Source organism: Pongo pygmaeus, chromosome 12 (assembly GCF_028885625.2).
Source record: "Pongo pygmaeus isolate AG05252 chromosome 12, NHGRI_mPonPyg2-v2.0_pri, whole genome shotgun sequence".
In the NCBI taxonomy this organism is placed as follows: Eukaryota; Metazoa; Chordata; class Mammalia; order Primates; family Hominidae; genus Pongo; species Pongo pygmaeus.
Genome location: NC_072385.2, coordinates 61,337,099 through 61,359,418, shown reverse-complemented (window position 1 = coordinate 61,359,418; position 22,320 = coordinate 61,337,099). Strand labels below are relative to the sequence as shown.

Here is a 22,320-nt window from a genome sequence, read left to right as displayed (position 1 = left end):
TTCATGACCCTGCTTAAGTACCCATCTCCTTTAGGAAACCTCCTTGAACACTACTATCAGTTCCTTAGATTTATCCCTTCTCTGAACTCCATTTGTACCTATTGTTCATGGTGCACAGGAAGCACTATATCACATATTTTTCTATTCTTCCAACTGTTTGTGCCTCACAGTTGAACTGTTGATTATGTCAGTAAACTAGATGTTGATATACAGAGAAACCCAAGTGTTTTATGCTCATATCTCCCAGAATAGAATGTCAACTCTTTGAGCAAGGGACACACAGTAGGTAGGACCTCAACTACTGTGACTAAACTCCACAGAGACTAACAAAAAGCTCTTGATGTATTAAATAAGGATACACTTTATAATAAAGAGAGTTGTTCATTAGTGGAATGTGCTGAAACAGAATGAGTGAAATGTGTGAATGTGTGAAAGTAGAATAAGTTCTACTTCTTTAGTATTTTTCCCCAAGATAATGTAGTTTTATTGTGTATTTCTTTATAAAAACAATATATGCTTTTTGCAAAAAAAATTCAGAAAAAACTTATTTAATTCAGAAAAGCATAATGGGAAACCATCATCCATAAACCTCATTCCCTAGGCATAATGACTGTCAACAATTTGGTATCTAGCCTTTAACACTTTTTTTCTCACCAAAATAGAGCAAATTATAGATACTGTCAAAAGCAGATTTTTCCCACTAATTCAGAATAGACATCTTTTACAAGTAAATACATATAGATAAATGTAACCAATTTTAAAGACTCCACAGAATCTATTTTTAACAGCTATATACCATACTAACTTGAACAAATCCCTTATTGATGGGTATTTTGAGATTTTTCCCCAATCTTTATCTACATTACCCAATGTCTTGATGAAAATACTTGAATATACATCTTTGTACATTTCTTCAAGTGTTTCCTTAGGGAATAGTGTGAGTTACAATACAGCACAGTGGTTAAAAGTGTCAACTCTGGATCTAGGTAGCAACTCATCAGCTTTGTGAACTTGTGCAAGTCATCTAACCTCTATAATCCAGTCTCATCATTTATATAATGAAGATAATAGTACATATATAATTAGGTAGGCATGCATATTGAAATAGTTAATTCATGCAGAAGCACTCAGGACAGTGCCTTTTATGGAGTAAATGCTGAACAAATGTTAGCAATGATGGTGATAATTGATGATGAGGATGATAATGGTAAATTCCTGGAAGCAGAATTCTAGGTCAAAGCTTTTGATATCCATCAATAAACTGCTTTCCAGAATAGTGTATCAATTTACTTTCCCATTAGCAGGTATCACAGTGTTTTTGAATGGAAGTATTAGATGTTTTGATGAACATTTGTCAAAACACTAGAGGGACTATCTCACTAAACAAAAAGTTTTAGGTTTATCATCTCAATGATCCCTTTCTATCATAAAATACCATGCTTCCTTGCCCTATTCCTAAATCATATAAATGTAATGAAAATAATAAAAACAAGTTGAAAATCCCTGGAACACCTTAGAAGGAGAGTGCTAACTTGCACTTAGAAAGTGCTTTATAGTTCACAAAATGTTTTCAAATATATTCTCATTTTTCGGTTCAAACACCACCTAACTTATGGGCTATGCAAATTTATACTCTCTAACTGGGACAAGTGAGTGATGATTAGATTACAAAATAACCAAAGAGATGTCAGGTCTCATCTTTTTAAAAAAAATTTCAGTTTTTATTTTAGATACAGGGGGTATATGTGCAGATTTGTTACGTGGGTATATTACATGATGCTGAGGTTTGGGGTACAGATCCCATCACCCAGGTAGGGAGCACAGTACCCAATAGGTAGTTTTTCCACCCATGTTTCCCTCCCTCCCTTCCCCATCTAGTAGTCTGCAGTGTCTGTTGTTCCCATCTTTACGCCCATGTGAGCTCAATGTTTTGTTCCCACTTATAATTGAGAACATGCAGTGTTTGGTTTTCTGTTCCTGCATTAATTTGCTTAGGATATGGCCTCTAGCTGCATCCATGTTGCTGCAAAGGGCATAATTTAATTCCTTTTTATGGTTGCATAGTATTCCATGGTGTATATGTACCACATTTTCTTTATCCAGTCCACTACTGATGGGCACCTAGGATGATTCCATGTCTTTGCTATTGTGAATAGCATGGCAATGAACAAACAAATACATGTGCCTTTTTGGTAGAATGATTTATTTTCCTTTAGGTATATACCCAGTAAAGGGATCGCTGGGTCAAATGGTAGCTCTGTTTTAAGTTCAGATCTCATCTTAACCCTTTTCTAGAATCTAAGATCCAGCCCTCTGCCTCAGAATGAAACCCAGGGTGCCTGCACCCTTTACCTCAAAAACACCAGATCCAAAGAGCTCTCTTGTATTCTCTTACTAGAAATCTTCCAATGTCACTAAGTATTAAGAAACTCCTTTTCTGTGGATTTCAACCTTACAATACAGCTTTTTCTCTCTACTTTCTAGAAACTCTTACATCAAATGAATACATAGGCAAGGAGTTACAGATACAATCTTGTTACCAGAAGTAGTCTGAAATATTTAATCTTGCTGGGCACAGTGGCTCATGCCTGTAATCCCAGCACTTTGGGAAGCTGAGGAGGGCGGATCACCTGAGGTCGAGAGTTCAAGACCAGCCTGACCAACATGGAGAAACCCCATCTCTACTAAAAATACAAAATTAGCCTGGTGTGTTGGCGCATGCCTGTAATCCCAGCTATTCAGGAGGCTGAGGCAGGAGAATCGCTTGAACCCGGGAGGCAGAGGTTGTGGTGAGCTGAGATCACGCCATTGCACTCCAGCCTGGGCAAAAAAAGCAAAACTCAGTCTCAAAAAAAAAAAAAAAAAAAAAGAAAAGAAAAGAAAAAAGAAGTATTTAATCTTACTTAGTTGTCTCTCCCTTCATTAACTGTGAGCATTTACCAGGACTGAACAAGTAAAAGTCCCTTAGCTGTTTCTATCCTACTCCAATAAAATCTTCTTTCTTAAATTTTCAGGTTTCTGAGGCTGAGGTGGGAGGATGGCTCGAGCCCGGGAAGCAGAGGTTGCAGTGAGCCAAGATTGTGCCACTGTACTCCAGCCTGGGCAACAGATCCAGACCTTATCTCCAAAAATTTTTTTTTCAGGTTTCTAAAGAAGCAAAGCTCAGACTTCCCTAAAATTCTTTATCTTAGCACCCTCCTCTGCTAATAGGAAGTGTGAGCATCTCATTCTATTAGAAACTAGATGTGTTTCAGCCAAAGACCCAGTGCAGACTTATGCTTATAGCAGAAAAAAATAAATAGCTCCTTTAAAAACTGGGCTCTTGTTACATTTCTGATCACTATAGCATTTTTTGCTTAAGTAAAGGCTTACAGCTACATCAGAGAATTAGTGTTGTAACTCATCCTGAGAGTGTCAAAATCAAGGCTAGGGTGCTGAAAATACAACTGTGCACATTTGAATACACTCTTATTTACCAAGGACCATCATCAAGGCAGACTCTTTCTTAAAATTAATGGTATTTAAATTTGGTCCTCAGTGATAAGATTTTTATGTTGTTGCTTTTCACATTCAAATATGATGCACCTAATGATGCTGCTACACATGGATTATGCAGGCATAGTTTTTCAAAAAGAATTATAAATACTAAGACTTTCTTTTGGTGGGTATCTGTAGCTGCCATGTGTAGGGTGTGCTGATCTTTTGGGTCCTAAACCTTTGCTTGCTCTCAACATCCTCCCTAGTCTCCCCTGGTTTGTCTCCAAACACTGTTTTTTAGGCATCTACTCAGTCAACCTTCATTGAGTATTTTCTCTGATTTACCGTCATGCAAAAGGCTGTGAGGACTATCAAGAAAGGAGAAAATACAACCTCTTCCCTCAAGGAGTTTACAATTAATTAAGGAGCCAGATCCACATATTTAAGTCAATCAAAATGCATTTTTATGGATGGCATATTGTAACTTTCCATTAATCCTAAGTAAAATGAACACCTCAATGTGAAGTATGGTAGGGATCACCATGGAAAGTTTAGAAGGAAGAGCAGCAGACGATAATATTTTGTTCATACTGGATAGCTGGATACCCATTTCCTAGCACAGTACCAGACACAACAGATACTCAATAAATATAATGAACTGCCCCCTCTCCTGACCTGCCATCTATTTCAGAGCTAAGGGACCAGGTGTTTTCCAGGATACCTACCTTCCCCAAAGGGCCCCTGAGTCATTACAATATCCAGAAGGTTGTATAGTTTTCTGGCAGCTATCCCAAAGGGATAGTGCCTCATCTTACAAGTCAGTGTGTCTACTTCTCCAGGCACAGTGCCCGTGGAAGCTTGGTTTGCACTTTGTTTTTTTTGTGGGCAGCAGCAAGGTGGGATTACAGGTCTTCAGTCGTGAGGTGGAAACTTTGGAATCTTTGCCCTTGTTTCCTCAGCAAAGCACACATACATCCCAAAAGGTCAGTCGGCTGTGGAATCTTGGATATTATGGCTGAGTTACAAGAGAACAACCCTTGTTTACAAAGGCATTTCTTCAAAATGTTTTTGCTTGGCACTTATTTTAGGGTGCTGATTAGCCTGAGTTAAATGTTGTCTGTAGAAGGTGAAGCACCACCTCCGGTTCCCTCCAGGCAGCCACAGCTTTCTCCAGCTGGGGTTGATTCAGGAAAGTATTAGCAATTTTACCCCCTTCCCTCTCAACCTGAAATGCATCCTATCTTCACTAACTGCCTGGGCGCCTGCAACCTGTAAGACTCATTCCTCAGTGGACCGGTTTCCATGTGCCCTTGCAGAGACTCAGTTAGTGACGTACTGACAGGTGAGCCTAGAAAGTCATAATATTTCTGGACCCAATTTCTCCAATAAAATGAGGTTTTTGAACTAATTGATTTCCAAGGGCCCTTTTCCAGTTCTGAAACTTACTTTCTATTAATAAATGTTCCGTATTCTCCAATGAGAGACTGAGGTGAGAAAATGGGCCCTCTTCTTCTGCTAGAGCTGTACTGTCAGGCAAAGGAAAGCCTTGGGAGAAGTTTGGTATAAGCTCAGGACTAAGGCTGGGCCCTGTTTCTTCTGCACATGCACCTTTACTCACTCACCATTTAATGAATGCCTCCATGTACCCAAGACAACGTGAAGCCATAACAGAAACAAAACTTTGTCCTTGCTTAAGATGGAACATTATGCCACACCCACCATAAGCTGGGTTTTATGGTGATTTCCTATGAACCACCATGCATAATGAGGTTGCTAGAAGGTGATATGTAGAGTTCTGAATGATTTTTAACATACATCTCCCTAATTCCCATGGTAAATTTGATATGTGGTCAGGTAGCATAATCTTAGATTGCTATGAAACCACTGTGATTTTAGATAAAAGTATATTTGTTTTTGTCAATCTTAGAAACTATATGAAGGATTTAGGAGGCTGTATATCAATTTGGTTTACCTGTTGCTTTGGTTTGACTTTTTCAGTTACCCAGTGTTATCTTATGCTGCTTAAAGTTTATCCCAGTGATTCTCAATGGTGGACTTTTTCCAAACCACATAGCTCTCCCAAAAACTCACTGCTCTAATGAGCCATGAGCCTCTGACACAGATGGGAGTGTGTGGAATCCCTTAAGTGTGCCGAAGTGGAAAAAAAAAGAGGCCCCATTGCTTTGGAATATGCAGAGGGCATTTCTCCCTTTGCCCTAAGAATGGTGTATCAAAATGAGTGCTGTTTCTAAAGGTGGTTGACAGGGTCTGCCCTAGGCCTAGTTGGTGCGTGTCTCCGTAGGAAGGTATCATTTTGCCCTTGGGGGATGTCTAGATGTAATGAGCAAAAACATTGTTTTCAAAGGGTATAATGGTATCCACCAGCTACCAACAGCCTGATTCAGCTCTTAATTCACTCCACAATTCTAGTTTCTTGGGGCAGGGCAGGCTGTTTTATGACTTGTAGAGATTTGCGTTAATTACTAACATATCATAGAGATAAATCTGAGTTTCCAACACACATAGGAACAGAATACCCCTAGAAAATAATAGCCCTATAAAAGAGGACTTGGAGTTGCTGGTACTGAGAAGGGATAAAAGAACAAAGCAATAAAAAAATTAAATGTCAGTATCAAGCATATTAACTGAACTGAAAATCCCTGAGTGCATAATAAAACACCTTTAACTTAATAAAAATGCATTTGACTTAGACAATAATGGGGGAAATGGACCAAGAATTTGCAGCTTGTCTCCTTCCAGGTTTTTCCTCACAACTTCTATCTTATGTAAGAGAAGCAGAGCTCGAGCCAATGATAATCAGCCTTTCAGGAATGTATGGAGAGTGACAACTCTTATGTTCTCTATCTCCACTATAAAGTGAACAAAAAAACTTGAATACCAATTGTAGTACATGATGCTTAGGTTAAATACAAAACAGTACTTACTATAGCAGTATAAGAGGCACTTGAAGGGGAACCTTAGGTGGTATAGTAGAGTGTGTTTCGAAAGATGGCTGCAACAGTAACTCCCATCCCATGTGCTGTTTTGCAAAATAACACTGTCACTTTCCCATCAAGAGGTAGAGCCTATTATCTTCCCTCTGAATCTGGGCTAGCTTTAGGACTTGATTTCCTCAAGAGAATATGATAAAAGTGATGCTATAGACCTTCTGAGGCTGGGCCTTAACAGATACTACTAGCTTCTGCTTCACCATTTGGAATGCTGACTCTTGAAATCCAGTTGCCAAATAAAGAAGGTTAAGCTAGCCATCTGGAGAGGTAAAGAGAGGTCTCAGCCTCCCAGCCAACCCTGCCAAGGCACCAGACTTGTGAGTGAAGCCATCCTGGTATTTAAGCCCCAGCAACCAACCGATTGCAACCTCATGAGAGATGCTAGATAATACGACGGAAAACTGCCCAGCTGAGCCGTGGCCAAATTCCTGACCCACAGAATAATGAACAAATAAAATGGTTGTTATTTAAAGTCACTAAGTTTGGGGTTATCTTGTTAATGTAATAAAAAATAAACAGGTGGAAATATTCCTCCTAGAGAAATTCTAGGAAAAGGAGAGACAGCCATCTGTTTTGTAAACTTAGGCAGAGGCAATTTGTGGTATCAACTTCACCTTTCTGGATTTAACAATCCACTGGACATGGAGAAAATGGAGGAATGAATTGCCTTAGAATCTCTACAGTGACTCTTGTTAGAACTTCAGGATGGGACTTCCTGATAGGGAACCTTCAAGGTGTGCTATGATCTAAATAAGTGCATCTCCCCAAAATTCTTATGATGAAATCCTAGCTCCAAGGTGATAGTATTAGGACATGGGACCTTTGAGAAGTGATTAGGTCATGAGAGCAGAACCCTCATCAATGGAATTAGTGCCCCCATAAAAGAGACCTGAGAGAAACCTCTTACCCCTTCCATCATGCGAGGACACAGCAAGAAGTTTCCATGCCAGAAAGTGTACCCTCACCGGACACGGAATCTGCCTTGATCCTGGACTTCTCACAACTGTGAGAAGTAAATTTCTGTTGTTTCTAGGCTACCCAGTTTATGATATTTTGTTATAGCAGCCCGAATGGACTAAAACAAGGGAAAATTGGTTTTTCCTCTGTAGGCTGGTAGCTCTTGGAACAGAAACTCTTCTTGTTTAAGAAGGTGCTCCTTGTTTAAGAATCAGCTCCATTGATGCTGTTTTGCCCACCACCCCATAAAGCCCATTCCTGCTGTGGAAAACTAAAGTCAAGAATACATCATTTCTGTTCATATTGTCATCTGATATTATTGAAAACTGTGACTGGTGCCTGGAGCACAGGATGTACTAAGTACCCTCCCTTAAGATTACTTCTTATCAGCCATGCACGGTGGCTCATGCCTGTAATCCCAGCACTTTGGGAAGCTGAGGCGGGCAGATCATGAGGTTAGGAGACCGAGACCATCCTGGCTAACATGGTGAAACCCCATCTCTACTCAAAATACAAAAACAAAATTAGCTGGGCGTGGTGGCAGGCGCCTGTAGTCCCAGCTATTCAGGAGGCTGAGGCAGGAGAATGGCGTGAACCCAGGAGGTGGAGCTTGCAGTGAGCCGAGATTGGGCCACTGCACTCTGGCCTGGGCGACTGAGTGAGACTCGTCAAAAAAAAAAAAAAAAAAAAGATTACTTATTATCACACATGATTGTGGTAACCCAAGCCCCTTTTCAGTGTCTCTTTTGGCTAGGATTCCCCAGCCAATCTACCACGTTTCTGTGGAATCATTTCTTCTATTTCCTTTGTGCTGCCCATACTTTCCACTTATCAGTTGATCTGCAGTTAGAATGAATCAGGTATGTGAGGAGATGGCCACTTGCAGGCTTCTTTCTTTAAGACCAGATCAATGCCATTGATGGGAGATTCCCACCTACCATAAAAAGATTAATTTGATTTTATGAACAGAAACAAAAGCTGAGAACTCAGGGGAAGCTTTTCCAAAAGGTTGATGCTATGTTTTTGCATGCAAAAATTTTGCTTTGGGGTTGTGAACTCTTTAAAACAAACAGTTGAGGTCATTGTTAATGGGAGACAGGATGACTCGCATAGTTTCTGTCAAGACTGACTGCTTTTAGGGAGGAAATGCAGCAAAGAGGGTTGGGCTTTTTCACAATGATCCACCTTTCAAAAGCACAAGTGAATGCCCTCTCTCATTAATCATAAGAGTCTGGCTTATATTGGAAATGGGGAGCAAGAGCTACTCATGGGGACATCACATCTCTTCTCTTGCTGAATGGTGAGAGGGCCAAATAATCCCATCTTTCCACTTGCCTACTTAAGGGACACTTCTCTTGGCAGGCTGAACACCAGAAGAAGGGATGGATATCCAAATCAGTAAGTCTTACTGTTTCTTGGTTCTCCTTTGAGGTAGGATGTTACGGAGGAGAAATTATGTTTCATTCTGGGATTGCCCTGGACTAGGCACAAGTTTCAAGGCATCTCTAATTTATCACTCTAGCATCACCCAGTAACCAAAAGGCCAAAGCAGATGGATCTTCTCCTTCACATTATCTCACCAAACTGTCTCACTCCCTTATTTCACACAACGCTTATTACCTAAACCTAACTTCCAAGAAAGAAATCGTTATGATCACCACCCTCAAATGACCAAGGAAATCAGAGTAAAAACTTCATAGGAAGTTGGTTGCAGAACCAACTAGACTGAAATCTAAAGGAAGACAGGCACCTTCAAACAGACAGGGGACATGAGCTTTTGCTTACCTGGGACAGATGATGGGTGCCAAGCAAGCTGAAAGAAGCCAGCTAAAATTGTTAACAACTAAAAGCTGAGCGCGTAGCATGAGTACAGAACCTTTGGGATCAACATACATGAGAAATTTGCACCCGTTAGGAGACTTCTTTATAGACTTCATTGTTCATAAGAGATTGGAAACGGGAAGGAGACCAGAAAAGGCCTCCTTCTGGAGGCTTTGAGGAGATGTATAGTAGTCACTGCAGGAAAGGAACAAAGCTCAGCCTTAGGTGCTTATATCCTTTCTCCATTGCAAAAGCTGTAGGCTGCTGAGGAAAGAAAGGGCAGCAAACCCTATTGCCTTCAGGGCACAAGGGAAGACCCAGTGCAGCTGTGGTGAATGGAATAAAAAACAAACCAAAACAAAAAACCCTTGTATCAATGGGAGAAAGACAGAAAAAGGAACTGAGTCCAGATCCTTAGAGGTCCCTTACTACTTAGGTAGGAAAAGGATCACCGAGAATGGAAAATATGAACACTTCTACCCCTCAAAACCAAACTAGCAAGCAATGAATAATCAATGCCAACACTAAACTTCCGGGGTAGAGACACTGTGAGATGAAGCACAAAGAGAAGACTTAAAACAAGAATGTCTACTTTTTGGGCAAAGGACATGAATAGACACTTCTCAAAAGAAGACATTTATGCGTCTGACAAACATACGAAAAAAAGTTCGTCACTGATCATTAGAGAAATGCAAATTAAAACCACAATGATATACCATCTCACACCAGTCAGCATGGCAATTATTAAAAAGTCAAAACAACAGATGCTGGAGAGGATGTGGAGAAATAGGAACACTTTCACACTGTTGGTGGGAATGTAAATTAGTTCAACCATTGTGGAAGACAGTGTGACCATTCGTTAAGGATCTAGAACCAGAAATACCATTTGACCCAGTAATCCCATTACTGAGTATATACCCAAAGCAATATAAATCATTCTTCTATAAAGATACATGCACACATATGTTTATTGCAGCGCACTATTCCAATAGCAAAGACATGGAACCAACCCAAATGCCCATCAGTGATAGACTGGATAAAGAAAATGTGGTACATATACACCATGGAATACTGTGCAGTCATAAAAAGGAATGAGATCATGTCCTTTGCAGGGACACGGGTGAAGCTGGAAGCCATCATTCTCAGCAGACTAACACAGGAACAGAAAACCAAAAACCACATGTTCTCATTCATAAGTGGGACCTGAACAATGAGAACACATGGACACAGGGAGGGGAACAGAACACACCGGGGCCTGTTGGGGGCAGGGGTGCAAGGGGAGGGAGAGCTACTTGGGAGGCTGAGGCAGGAGAATTGCTTGAACCTGGGAGGCGGAGGTTGCAGTGAGCCGAGATCACACCACTGCACTCCATCCAGCCTGGGCGACTCCATATCAAAAAAAAAAAAAGTATAGTAACCAAGGTAAGAGAAGAAGGTAGCCTGAACCAAGGTATTCTCCCCTCTCCTATTTTGTAGCCCAATTTTGTGAACTAAAGGTTTACACTGTGTGTTTCCCATAGAATACCACTATTATTCCTTACTTTCCCATTGCAGACCAGCCCTGATAATACCGATATTCACAGGTCAGGAGAAGTTGGAGGTTAAAAAACATCATGCAATTCTGGTACCTAAACCTCACAATCCCTCCCTCTTAGCTACTTTCTCTCCATTGTACTTGAAAAAGGAGGGTCAAGAAACAGGATATTCTGAGTTGGTAGAGCACAGATACCCAAGTCAGACTTCTAAACTCAGTGGCACACAGAATCAGGGTATTAACTACCTCTGCTACACAGAGTCCCTCAGCTACAAAAAGAAGCTAGTATTTTAAAAAAGGTACATTCAGAGCACTCACTGTGTGCAAGACTCATTATGTGCCAAGTGCCTGCCAACAAAGTAAGAAAGAAAAACTCCCCCATTGGGGAGCTTCTGGTCTAATGGCCAAGACATGGTCTTACAAAACAGGGGCCCTCCTTGTTCAAGGTAGGAGAGGATGAATTTACCTTCAGAGGGCCAGACACAAGAGTGGAGGTCAGGGAAAATGATAAAAGACAATCACAGCATGAATATGGATGACTGAGGGCTTCCTTCTTGGGGTCTGCTTCAAAGGACTGATATCTGGCATTTTTAGTTAGGAACTTCCAGGAATGGAAAAGATGATAAGCATCTTGAAGTCTCCTTGATTATGCTTTATTTTCTTTGTGCCTCAACTTGGACAGGACCTAGCATATAAGCATTTAGTAAGTAATAGCACTAATATGGTCATTATGTACCAGACACTATGCTAAGCATTTTTATATATTATTTTAATTATATTCAAACAAGATAATTAAAGGTGGCAGGGTTTATTAGTAAACCCACTTTATGGATGAAAAGAATAAGGCCACAGAGGTTAAGTAACTTGTTCCAGATCACTGAAGGGCTCTTTGGAATAAGGAGAACGCATGCTATTACGGGAGATGAAGGGAGGAGGTTTTGCCGGTTTATAAGTCAATGCCCACTCAGAGGAAAACAATTTACATACTTGCCTTTTGTCAACTATACCTCATAAATGCATTTGTGGATGTGCACAGTAAGGCTGCAAAGTGGCAACTTAGTGTTCAAGTCATCAGCAAGGTGAATTTTTCAGGTTGCTTCCTATTCTAGTAGCTAGAAAACTTTAATCCTAAGCATAAAGTCATTTACAGTTTAGCATTTATGCATATTCATGAATTCTTTGATCCTGTCTTAACTTCTAGGGACTCAACTTAGAATAAAGAGGCCACTCAATAAGGGTCCCAGAACATAATATGTGTGTGTGTGCATGTGTGCATATGTATATGTATGTATTTATAACAATTACTAATCACTTTAATTAACCAACTTAACCTGATTAGTAATGATTTATTTCTTCACTGTCTTCTCACACTGTTCCTTACATTGCTAAGTTTTCATTTGTTCCCAGAACCTCTTCTTTGCATTTATCCCTCATTGCTTGCTCCAGTTTTTATATCGCCTTGATCCGTCAGCTCTACTCTTAATATGCCATCTCTTTTTTTTGTTTGTTTTTTGAGACAGAGTCTCGTTCTGTTGCCAGGCTGGAGTGCAGTGGCGATCTCGGCTCACTGCAACCTCTGACTCCCTGGTTCAAGCAATTCTCCTGCCTCAGCCTCATGAGTAGTTGGGATTACAGGCACGTGCCACCATGCCCAACTAATTTTTGTATGTTTAGTAGAGACGGGGTTTCATCAATTGGCCATGATGAAACTCGTGATCTGCCCACCTTGGCCTCCCAAAGTGCTGGGATTATAGGCATGAGCCACCACGCCTGGCCAATATGCCATTTCTTAAAAAAAAAAAAAAAAAAAAAAAAAAAGGAACGAAGGAAAAAAAAATGGAGAGAATGAAAATAACAACCAATGTCTTAGTAACTTAATCGTACCTGTGGTTGTTTGTATCAGGGGGCCTTGCTTTCTATGGGTGACAAGAGGCACTGGCATTCCATAGTGATAATACTGAAATAAAGGATTGGTCTGGGATTCCTAAGACCAGAGAAGAGAAGGCTGAAGGGAACATCGATTGCAATCATTAAGTGCCTAGCCGTGTGTGAACACTGATAACCGTTACTGGTCTCATTTTCTAAAGCTTGGCTCAGACAGTGGCAAGAGGGAGTAAGGGGGAAGGAGGAGGGGGAAGAGGGCAGGACTGTATGATCTTGAATGATCATTACCAGATCTGGGACACAGACCAATGGTTTGGACAGCAGAATCCAGCTACTAAAGACTTCTCTGCTCTCAAATTTTAAGCCCCTCTCTCCATGTTGCAGTACTGCTTGAGTTCATACAATAAGTCTTATGCCAAGATTAGCAGTTTATAGTATTGTCATTCTAGTCTTGAAGACTCACAATTTTACCTCTTTCATTTTTTCTCCTCCTAGCATTCCTCACTCTTTAAATATTTAGTTTATTATTCTTTGTTTTCCTTCTCTTCTCTACTCTATCTAACCTAAGCTAAGTCAAACAGGAGGAGGAAGGAATGAGTGTTGTTAGAGGGTCAGCCATAGGTTTTCTCTTTTCATTTTTTTCTGCTCTGGCCTCAAACAAGTAGCACTCCCTAAATATGAAATAATGAGGCTGTAGCATCCTTCTGCCTTAATCCATTACCTAATTATAACTATCATTATAGCACTTTCAGTTTGCCTCATTTTATTTTCACAATCTTTTTTTGTAATTGGTAGTACAAAGATCATTAGTATCCTATGTATTTATGAAAAACTAAGGCTCAGATTGGTTAAGTGATTTGTGCTGGTGGAGACACAGTTGAAGACGGGTCCATGTACCATGAAGTTACTGGGGACCTGACTCACAGTACAGCCTTGGGTAAGTCACTTAACCTTTTTGTGTCTAATCTCCAAAATGGGGATGAAAGTATCAACTTACTTCTCAGGGAAGCTGCAGAGATTAAGTAGCCAATAAACAATTGTAAAGGGATTTGGAAATTTCAAATACTACATAAATGTTTTAATAAGCTTTTAATGTTAAGGCTCCACTAGGTATCCACAGATGGAAATTAGGTGAATTTATCTGCTGGCATTCGTATTTTCCAGGGCCTGGAGAAAGTGGATTGAGCTTGTTTAAGGACTATACTCCATTCTTTCTTAATTGCTTCTAGGTGCTGGCCCTGCTACTTGCAAGTCCTATCTCTGCTGCCCCTCCCCCAGTTGAGCCCAAGCAGATGTGTTGCTCTCTAGAATCTGGCCAAGGCAACTAGAAAATGCAGGAAGGAGGGCTGCCTCCTCATGCCCCCTGGGGGCAGCAGAGATGATCACAAGCAGACTCCTATCATTAGCCCTAGAAACCTTCCAGATGGGCACTCTGACCTCCAAGAAAACATCCCTAATAATTTGCAGGGCATTCAAAGAAAGTACAGTGTGGTTCTGGCCACTAAAAAGTGATCTAGGCTTGTATTTCAGATCTTCAGGCTATATGTTTCATATATAGTCACTCTACTGATATGTTGAACACTAGGTCTTATTTCTTCTATCAAACCATGTATTTGTAGCCATTAGTCAACTTCTCTTTATCCTTCTCCCACACCCTAGTTAGTTCCCATTTCTTTTCTGTGGCTTGCTTTTCCCATCTGTAAAACAAACACAATGGCTTCTGTCAAAAATCTGCCTCAAATGAAAGCCACTTTAACCCAGGATTGACACTCAGTTGGTACAATGAGTTTCTACTTATGAAAAATAAGACTAAAGGAATCTATGTTAGTTACTAAATTTAAAAATGCCAGTAAATTTTAAATGATAAACCATGGCTCTCCCAATGCCTGCAAAGCTATTCTCTCAGATATCCGCCTATTTCATCTCCCTCAAGGCACTGTCGTCTCTCACCTCAATCAGGCCTACTCTGACTACAGTATTTAATACTGCAACCTGTCCTCCCAAATCACCATACTCTCCAATCCCTTTCCCTTCTTCTGCTTTCTAATTCCTTCCACAATACTTATTTACAACTACAACTACAGAATCTATTATTTATGCTTATTATTTATCTATTTCCTTACTCATCTACCCTAAACTGTAAACTCCATGAGGTCAGGAATCTCGGCCTGTTTTGTTCATTGATGTATCTCAAGTGCCTGGGACATAACAGATGTTTAGCAAACATATGGTGAATAAGTGAATGAATGAATAATCCTCTAAGAATAATTAACTTTTAAATTACCCAAGGGTAGAACTAATTTCTTCTGAATTGTCACTATAGTCAGCTCAGGGTTTGGGCCCAGAAGATATTTAAAATCATGTTCTATTTGATTGACATTATATCTGAAAATCATAAATACTCTGTGACTAAATTCTTTTATCTGTCTTCTCTTTGGTTTGGGGAAACTCTTATGAATTAGCCGGCCAATTAACAGCATCAAGATGAGGAGGTGAAACTGGGTAAAGGCAAGGGAGATGAAGGAAAAGGTGAAAGATGACTGAGCAGAGATCCAGAAGTATTGAGAAACGGCCAGTGAAGTCACCATGATAAGTCAGTAAGAGCTTCATGGAGAATTCACTAATGGAATAGCCAGGGAAGATGGGGACTCTTTTAAACATGTACAACTTCTGTTCTTTTTTTTTGCTGGATCCCACTACCTGGTGTGTTCTAGGTACTTGAATAGTGAGTCCTAGAAGATACAGGGAATACTATGACTGCCACTCTACACTGCTCTAGGAAAATGCAATGTGTGGAAAAGTTCAAAGGGTTGGCTGTGTGTCCACAATTGATCACAAAAGGCTTTCTACAGGAAAGGTGGGCCTTAACATATGGGGGAAAATGTTTTTTGGGTAGACCATAAGAACAAGTATATAATGATTATACTTTTACAGGCAGAGCCAAAGGCAAGGGACAGTTTATTCAAGAAGCTTCTTAATCATTTTAAAATACAAAAACCTTGTATATTTGAGTGTCACTGTATCTAGTTATTGATAATCTCGAAAACAAATAAAATGCCCTGGACTAGAAGCTAAGCTGATTATCAGCTGGAGAGAGCACATAACCTTTCTTCTTATGATACATACAGTGTTTCACAATTGTGTCCTTATGGGGTACAAGTATCTTCCTCAGGAAATATCTGGTACTAGGCTGTTTTGGAGATAGGTCATGCAGCTGGTGGGCTACATGGGTCATTTTTGTGGAAAATGTTATTATTATTGCACAATGGGCTGTGTATCTCATTTAACGCATCACCAGCATTTCAAATAACTTTTCACAAGCTACTTTGAACCCTAACTGGGCAGAGGGAACTCTCCTGCTAGGCGTCTCATGTATTCATTATCCTTCAGTAACTAAAGCAACAAGGTGAGGCTGACTGCTAAGGCACTGAGGAGGTACTTTCATGTGAGGGTTTGCAATATACTCACTCTCTCTTCACAGATTAGTGGTTATATATGTGAGTCACTAGCACTGAAAATGTGTAGCAGCAATAGCATCTGTGTTCAGTATGTCTCTGAGATTCATCTTCTCTGATCTATACCCCTGCCTCCATCCCATGCCAAAAATCACAGCTGCGTGTTCCTTGGTCACCAGGCTCTGCTCTAATTCATTGAAAATGTAGAAAGAGCCCAATAGGCAGATGAAGGTATGAGGGTTAAATGATTTCAATAGCTAATAGTCACTGAGAGACCACTACTCAGAAAACACAGTGGAAAAACAAAACAACAAAACACAAAGACTCATTCAGCTTGTTTTAAATCGGACTATACACACTTAGACTTTGGGAAAGTGAGTAAACCACCAAGTTATGAGTGCAGTTTATAAAAGATAAAAATCTAAGTTATCCCTTTGTGGTTACAGATTATGAAACCATTTCAGGCTCTCCCTAGACAGTATTCCTGATGAATGGTAGATTGCAAACAGAGCAAGCCAGAAGGGTTAGCATCTCTGATTACTATCCTGTTAAGATTTTTTTCCCAAGCATCCTTGTATAGTTTAAAATTAAATTTTTTGCCTTTGTAATCTGTAGCCTTTGTGTATATATCATCTAATGAAAAGGGCTTTTTTGAATTAAAATGGTGTTTGGAAAAAGAACATGTGTTTCTGATTTACTATTAAATACATTTATAAAGACAGAAGGTTCTCAGACCTAGTGAAAGCCTGTTTTATGTTTGTTTGTTTGTTTGTTTGTTTTAAAGCAAGAGTCCTGTAACACTTCAAGAGGACAGAATCCCTAATGCAAACACTCAGATGGACTGGGGCATAAGTTTTTAGGTAGAGAGTAATTGTGGAGTCTAGGAATTCGGATTTGTCTTGTCTGACCACCTTATGGGTAAACACACTGCTCTGTCTTTTCCCAGCTATTTGGTGAACTTGGCATCTATTAAGCAGGACATTTTGGAATACAGGCGATTCCAATTATCACAATGGTCTTATGTTTCAAGGCTGCTTGTTTATAAACACAGCCACTTTCTGTTTAATTTCTCTCCTATTTTGGTTTATTTAAGCTCCAAATTTTTTTCAGCATCTAAATGAGGATTTTTGAGATTTATGCCTGGCCAGTATGCATTAAATTAATAAAAGGTATTAGAAATGTATGTTATATAAACATCTAGTTTGCATTTGCTAGTAATCAGGGAAATAGACAACAATGAGAAGTTGCTATTTTACACATAACGATTAGCAAATAAATTAAAAAGACTAACTCCTCTGCAAGGTTTTGGTAAAATCAGTATATTCCTCCACTGCAAATAGCATGATGACAAATCATTTTGAAAGAAATATTACCTTATCTCTTGTGAATCACAAAAATATTTCTACCCCCTACGACAATGATTTCACTCATAAACATTTACCTGAAGGGAATCATCTACTAGACTAAAAATGCTATATGTACGAAGATATATACTACTCAATTCTAAGGAAAAAATTTAAAAATAAAATCAACAGTACAAAATTGGAAACACATTAAATAAATGGATTTCAAGTAGGGTACAAGTACTCTTTCATTGGAAGGATGTACATCAGAATCTTTTTGGGGAGAAAAGGAGGAAGGAACAAATAAATATATGTGTAGTTTCAAAAAGCATATTGAGAATTATCAATGCTCTTATTTATTTGAGACAAGGTCTCGCTCTGTTGTCCAGGCTGGAGTGCAGTGGTGCAATCTCCACTCACTGCAGCCTCAACCTCCTGTGCTCAAGCGATCCTCCCATCTCAGTCTCCCAAGTAGCTGGGACTACAGATGCATGCTGCCATGTCCAGCTAATCTGTGTGTGTGTGTGTGTGTGTGTGTGTGTGTGTGTATGTGTGTGTGTATATATGTATATATATACATCTATGTGTGTATATATGTATATATATACATCTATGTGTGTATATATGTATATATATACATCTATGTGTGTATATATATATGTCTGTGTATATATATATTTCTCTGTGTGTATATATATCTGTGTGTGTGTGTGTATATATGTGTGTGTATATATATATATATATAAATACACATACTTTTTTTTTTTTTTAGTAGAGATGGGGTTTCGCCACGTTGTCCAGGTTGGTCTCAAACTCCTGGGCTGAAGTGACGCACCCACTGTGGCCTCCCAAAGTGCTGGGATTATAGGCATGAGCCACCGCGCCCAGCCTATTTTATTTCAGACATAAAACTGCTTTATTTTATAATTTGAAATAATACTACATAGGATATCATATTTTTATGTTCATTAAAAGAAGTATAAGAAAGTTTGAGAAATGGCAATATAAATATCAATAACAAGTCTAACAACAGTCAGAAAATTATAACAAAACAACAATGACAAATTAATGCTTACTGAAAACTTGATGTGTCTGGTATTGGGCTAAGTTCTTTGCAGACATTATTCTTTATTAAATTTTCATATTTCTAGGTGAAAGAGTTGTTGACACATATGACATTGAATTTAAAAATTGTTATTGGAATGAGATAGTGACATGAAAATTCCTTTAGTGGCCCTAGAGGACAGGGAGGATCTGAGGCTTGGGTTTACAAGCCTATGTGGAGACTGTGAGACAATTACTTAGACTTGTCTATGGAGCAAGGTTAGAATTGAGACTTCTGTGTGAAGACAAGGCTCTTCAAGAGCTGAACCTTGGTGAAAGGGTAGACCAGAAAACAAATCTACCCCTTGGTATAGGGAGATGATAAGGAAACCTTTTTATCATGGCATACTAAAATAAAATACAGTTTTACATTTTTCACCCCCTATCCCCATTCATTTAACTATATATTGGGCATTATTTCTTATCCATATATAAAGCACCTCTTTATTAGTATCCTATTAAACAACTATAAAAAATGACACAGTGAATAATTTGGTAAATGCATGTAAGTATATAAATCTGTAGGACTGAGTCCCTGGAGTGGAGCTGCTGGATCAAAAGACATGCACATTAAATTCCCTCCTCAGAAGTTGTATCCATTTATAGTACTACAGCAACAACCGCGTATGTGACTCTCTTGCCACACCCTAAGGAACAATGTGTTGGTAACTTCGAAAAGACTAGAAATCGAATGTAAAACCCCTTTTAAAAGAATAGAAAGAGAATGTAAAACAACCATTTGCTGGAAAAAGAGGGGAAAGGGGATTTAAAAAACAAACAATCAAATAGAAGACAGAGGGACTAAGGAGATATGATGATTGAATGCAACGAGGTATCCTCAACTGGGTCTTAAAACAGAAAAATGGCATGAGTAGAAAAATGAGTGAAATTCAAATAAAGTCTACAGTTTAGTTAATAGTAATGTATCATTGTTAATTTCTTGTGACAAATGTTTCACTGTAATAAAAAACAGATGTTAACATTAGGAGAAACTGAGTAAGGGCACACAGGCACTCTTAAATACTGTCTTTGCAACTTTTCTGTAAATCTAAAATTATTCCCCCAAAAGTTTATTTAAAAAAAACAGAGGGAAAAAGACAAGGCTATCCCAGCAAGGGAGGAGGCAGTAGAAGGAAAGACATGAAGGAAGAAAATAGCACCATCTACGCAAGGAACTACAAGGCAGTTTGGTGTTGCTGGAAAGTAAAGTTGTACTCTTAATGTGTAAGTTGTTTCATTATTCCATTTTCCCTGCCATTTCCTTTAAAAATCTAGGTTTACTTAGGTTGTCATGTTTTAAAGAAAAAGTGTGAATTTAGGTTTGACATTCACTTTGACTAGGTCGTAATGTCATCACCAAAGCACTCTCATTCTGGCAGCACTTATGAAGGGACTAACTTCGCTCATTAAGTCAGTAGACCTGGCACATCAGTGAACTGGTTTTCAAGGTACAGTATGTGAACAGCCAAGTGGTGATTATTATACATATTTGACATCTCTGTCAGTCAATTAAATAATGTCAAAAGCAAAAACAAGTGTTTTAAGATTTGGGACTCTGCCCTCTTAACCAGAAGCAAATTGTCTGTAAATTTGTTAGATAGGTAGGAAGCAATGGAATTGACAACCACTATATAAAACCAAAAGAATTATATCTGCATTCCATACATTCATAGCTGTAATGCTAACATTTTAAAACCAAAATATCAAAAATAAAAGATAACAAAACAAGAGAAGCAAATAAAAGGTACGATAAATAGCACGATAAGATGTTAAAAAGGAAAATATGACAGCAATGATCTAAATTCATCAGTTAAAAGATACAGGTTCTCAGATTGTATTAATAAGCAAATCCAACTATATGCTGCCTATAAGAGATAAATTTAAAATATGAGGATGCAGGAAGTTCAAAGTCAAGCAATGGAAAAACACATACTGAGCAAATACTGAAAAGGAAAACTGGTCCAGTAAAAACTATCAGGTGAAAAAGCATTAATAGGAATAAAAAGGGTCACTACACACTGATAAAAGAATAATTCATCAAGAAGACATAAAATTTCTAAACTTGTACATAACCAATAACATAGTCTCAAACACACAAATACACAAAGTAAAAACTGAAACTATTACAAGGGTAAATTGATACACCATAATCACAGAGGGAGATTTTAGCACTCTTCTTTCAGTAATGGATAAAAGAAGATTTTTAAAAATTAGTAAAAATGTAGTAGATTTGAAGAGCACAACTGGTATGTTTTATCCACTGGATATGTAACATTGCATTCATTTACTAGAGAATACACATTCTTTCAAGGATCCATGGAGCATTTACAAATATTGGCCACAAAGATGCTATAAAGCAAACCTTAATAAATACCACATTCTTTTAACCACTGAAATAAAATTATAAATGAATAACTTAAATCTATATGTCTTCTTTTTAACAAGAGTCTTTCCCTAGGATGTTTATAATTTTACTCAACTTAGCAAAACAACTTTGTAGTGTTAAAAACAAAACTAAGGAGGTGATAGCTTTATTTTAGTGTTACACAACTAATGTGGCTTCCTAATGTTTATTCACCAGGCCAAGAAGAGTATTGATGATGGAGGAGCAGTGATTGCAACGATAAAATGATATGAAAGGGCAAGGAATTTGGCGGAAGGTATGATTGAAGCATAGATGAGAGAGAAAAAGTAGAAAAGGCTGTTAAAGTAGATCGGAGTCAGGAAGTTCGGATTTTATCCAGGAGAAGGATGTTTGGTTTTGGTTATTTAGGCAAAGGGAAGCGATCAAAAGTGTCTAAGTATGGGGCTGATGAGGTATGGTAGGACATGGAGTTGACATCACTTGATAATGCACCCTATGTCCAAGGAAATGAGTAAAATGGGAGAAAAAGAAGAATCAAGAATAAATCTCAGGTTTCTTTTTTTTTATTATTATACTTTACGTTTTAGGGTACATGTGCACAACGTGCAGGTTTGTCACATATGTATACATGTGCCATGCTGGTGTGCTGCACCCATTAACTCGTCATTTAACATTAGGTATATCTCCTAATGCTATCCCTCCCCCCTCCCCCTACCCCACAACAGGCCCCGGTGTGTGATGTTCCCCTTCCTGTGTCCATGTGTTCTCATTGTTCGATTCCCACCGATGAGTGAGAACATGCGGTGTTTGGTTTTTTTCCTTGTGATAATTTGCTGAGAATGATGGTTTCCAGCTTCATCCATGTCCCTACAAAGGACATGAACTCATCATTTTTTATGGCTGCATAGTATTCCATGGTGTATATGTGCCACATTTTCTTAATCCAGTCTATCATTGTTGGACATTTGGGTTGGTTCCAAGTCTTTACTATCGTGAATAGTGCTGCAATAAACATATGTGTGCATGTGTCTTTATAGCAGCATGATTTATAATCCTTTGGGTATATACCCAGTAATGGGATGGCTGGGTCAAATGGTATTTCTAGTTCTAGATCCCTGACGAATTGCCACACTGACTTCCACAATGGTTGAACCAGTTTACAGTCCCACCAACAGTGTAAGTGTTCCTATTTCTCCACCTCCTCTCCAGCACCTGTTGTTTCCTGACTTTTTAATGATCGCTATTCTAATTGGTATGAGATGGTATTTCATTGCGGTTTTGATTTGCATTTCTCTGATGGCCAGTGATGATGAGCATTTTTTCATGTGTCTTTTGGCTGCATAAATGTCTTCTTTTGAGAAGTGTCTGT

At 38.9% G+C, this 22,320-nt stretch overlaps 1 protein-coding gene across 3 annotated transcripts in view; it reads right to left on the bottom strand.

The window, feature by feature from the left end:
• Nucleotides 1–22,320, bottom strand: part of EXOC6B (exocyst complex component 6B) — a 661,647-nt gene that overhangs the window by 30,442 nt on the left and 608,885 nt on the right. The window contains exon 21 of one of the 3 annotated variants that reach the window (XM_054473671.2): nucleotides 2,053–2,820. The exons of the other annotated variants lie outside the window; for them this stretch is intronic. Coding sequence (XP_054329646.1) covers nucleotides 2,560–2,820 — 261 coding nt within the window. The 3' untranslated portion in view covers nucleotides 2,053–2,559. Of the gene's footprint in view, nucleotides 1–2,052; nucleotides 2,821–22,320 lie in introns of those variants that run through there. 3 annotated transcript variants of the gene reach the window in all.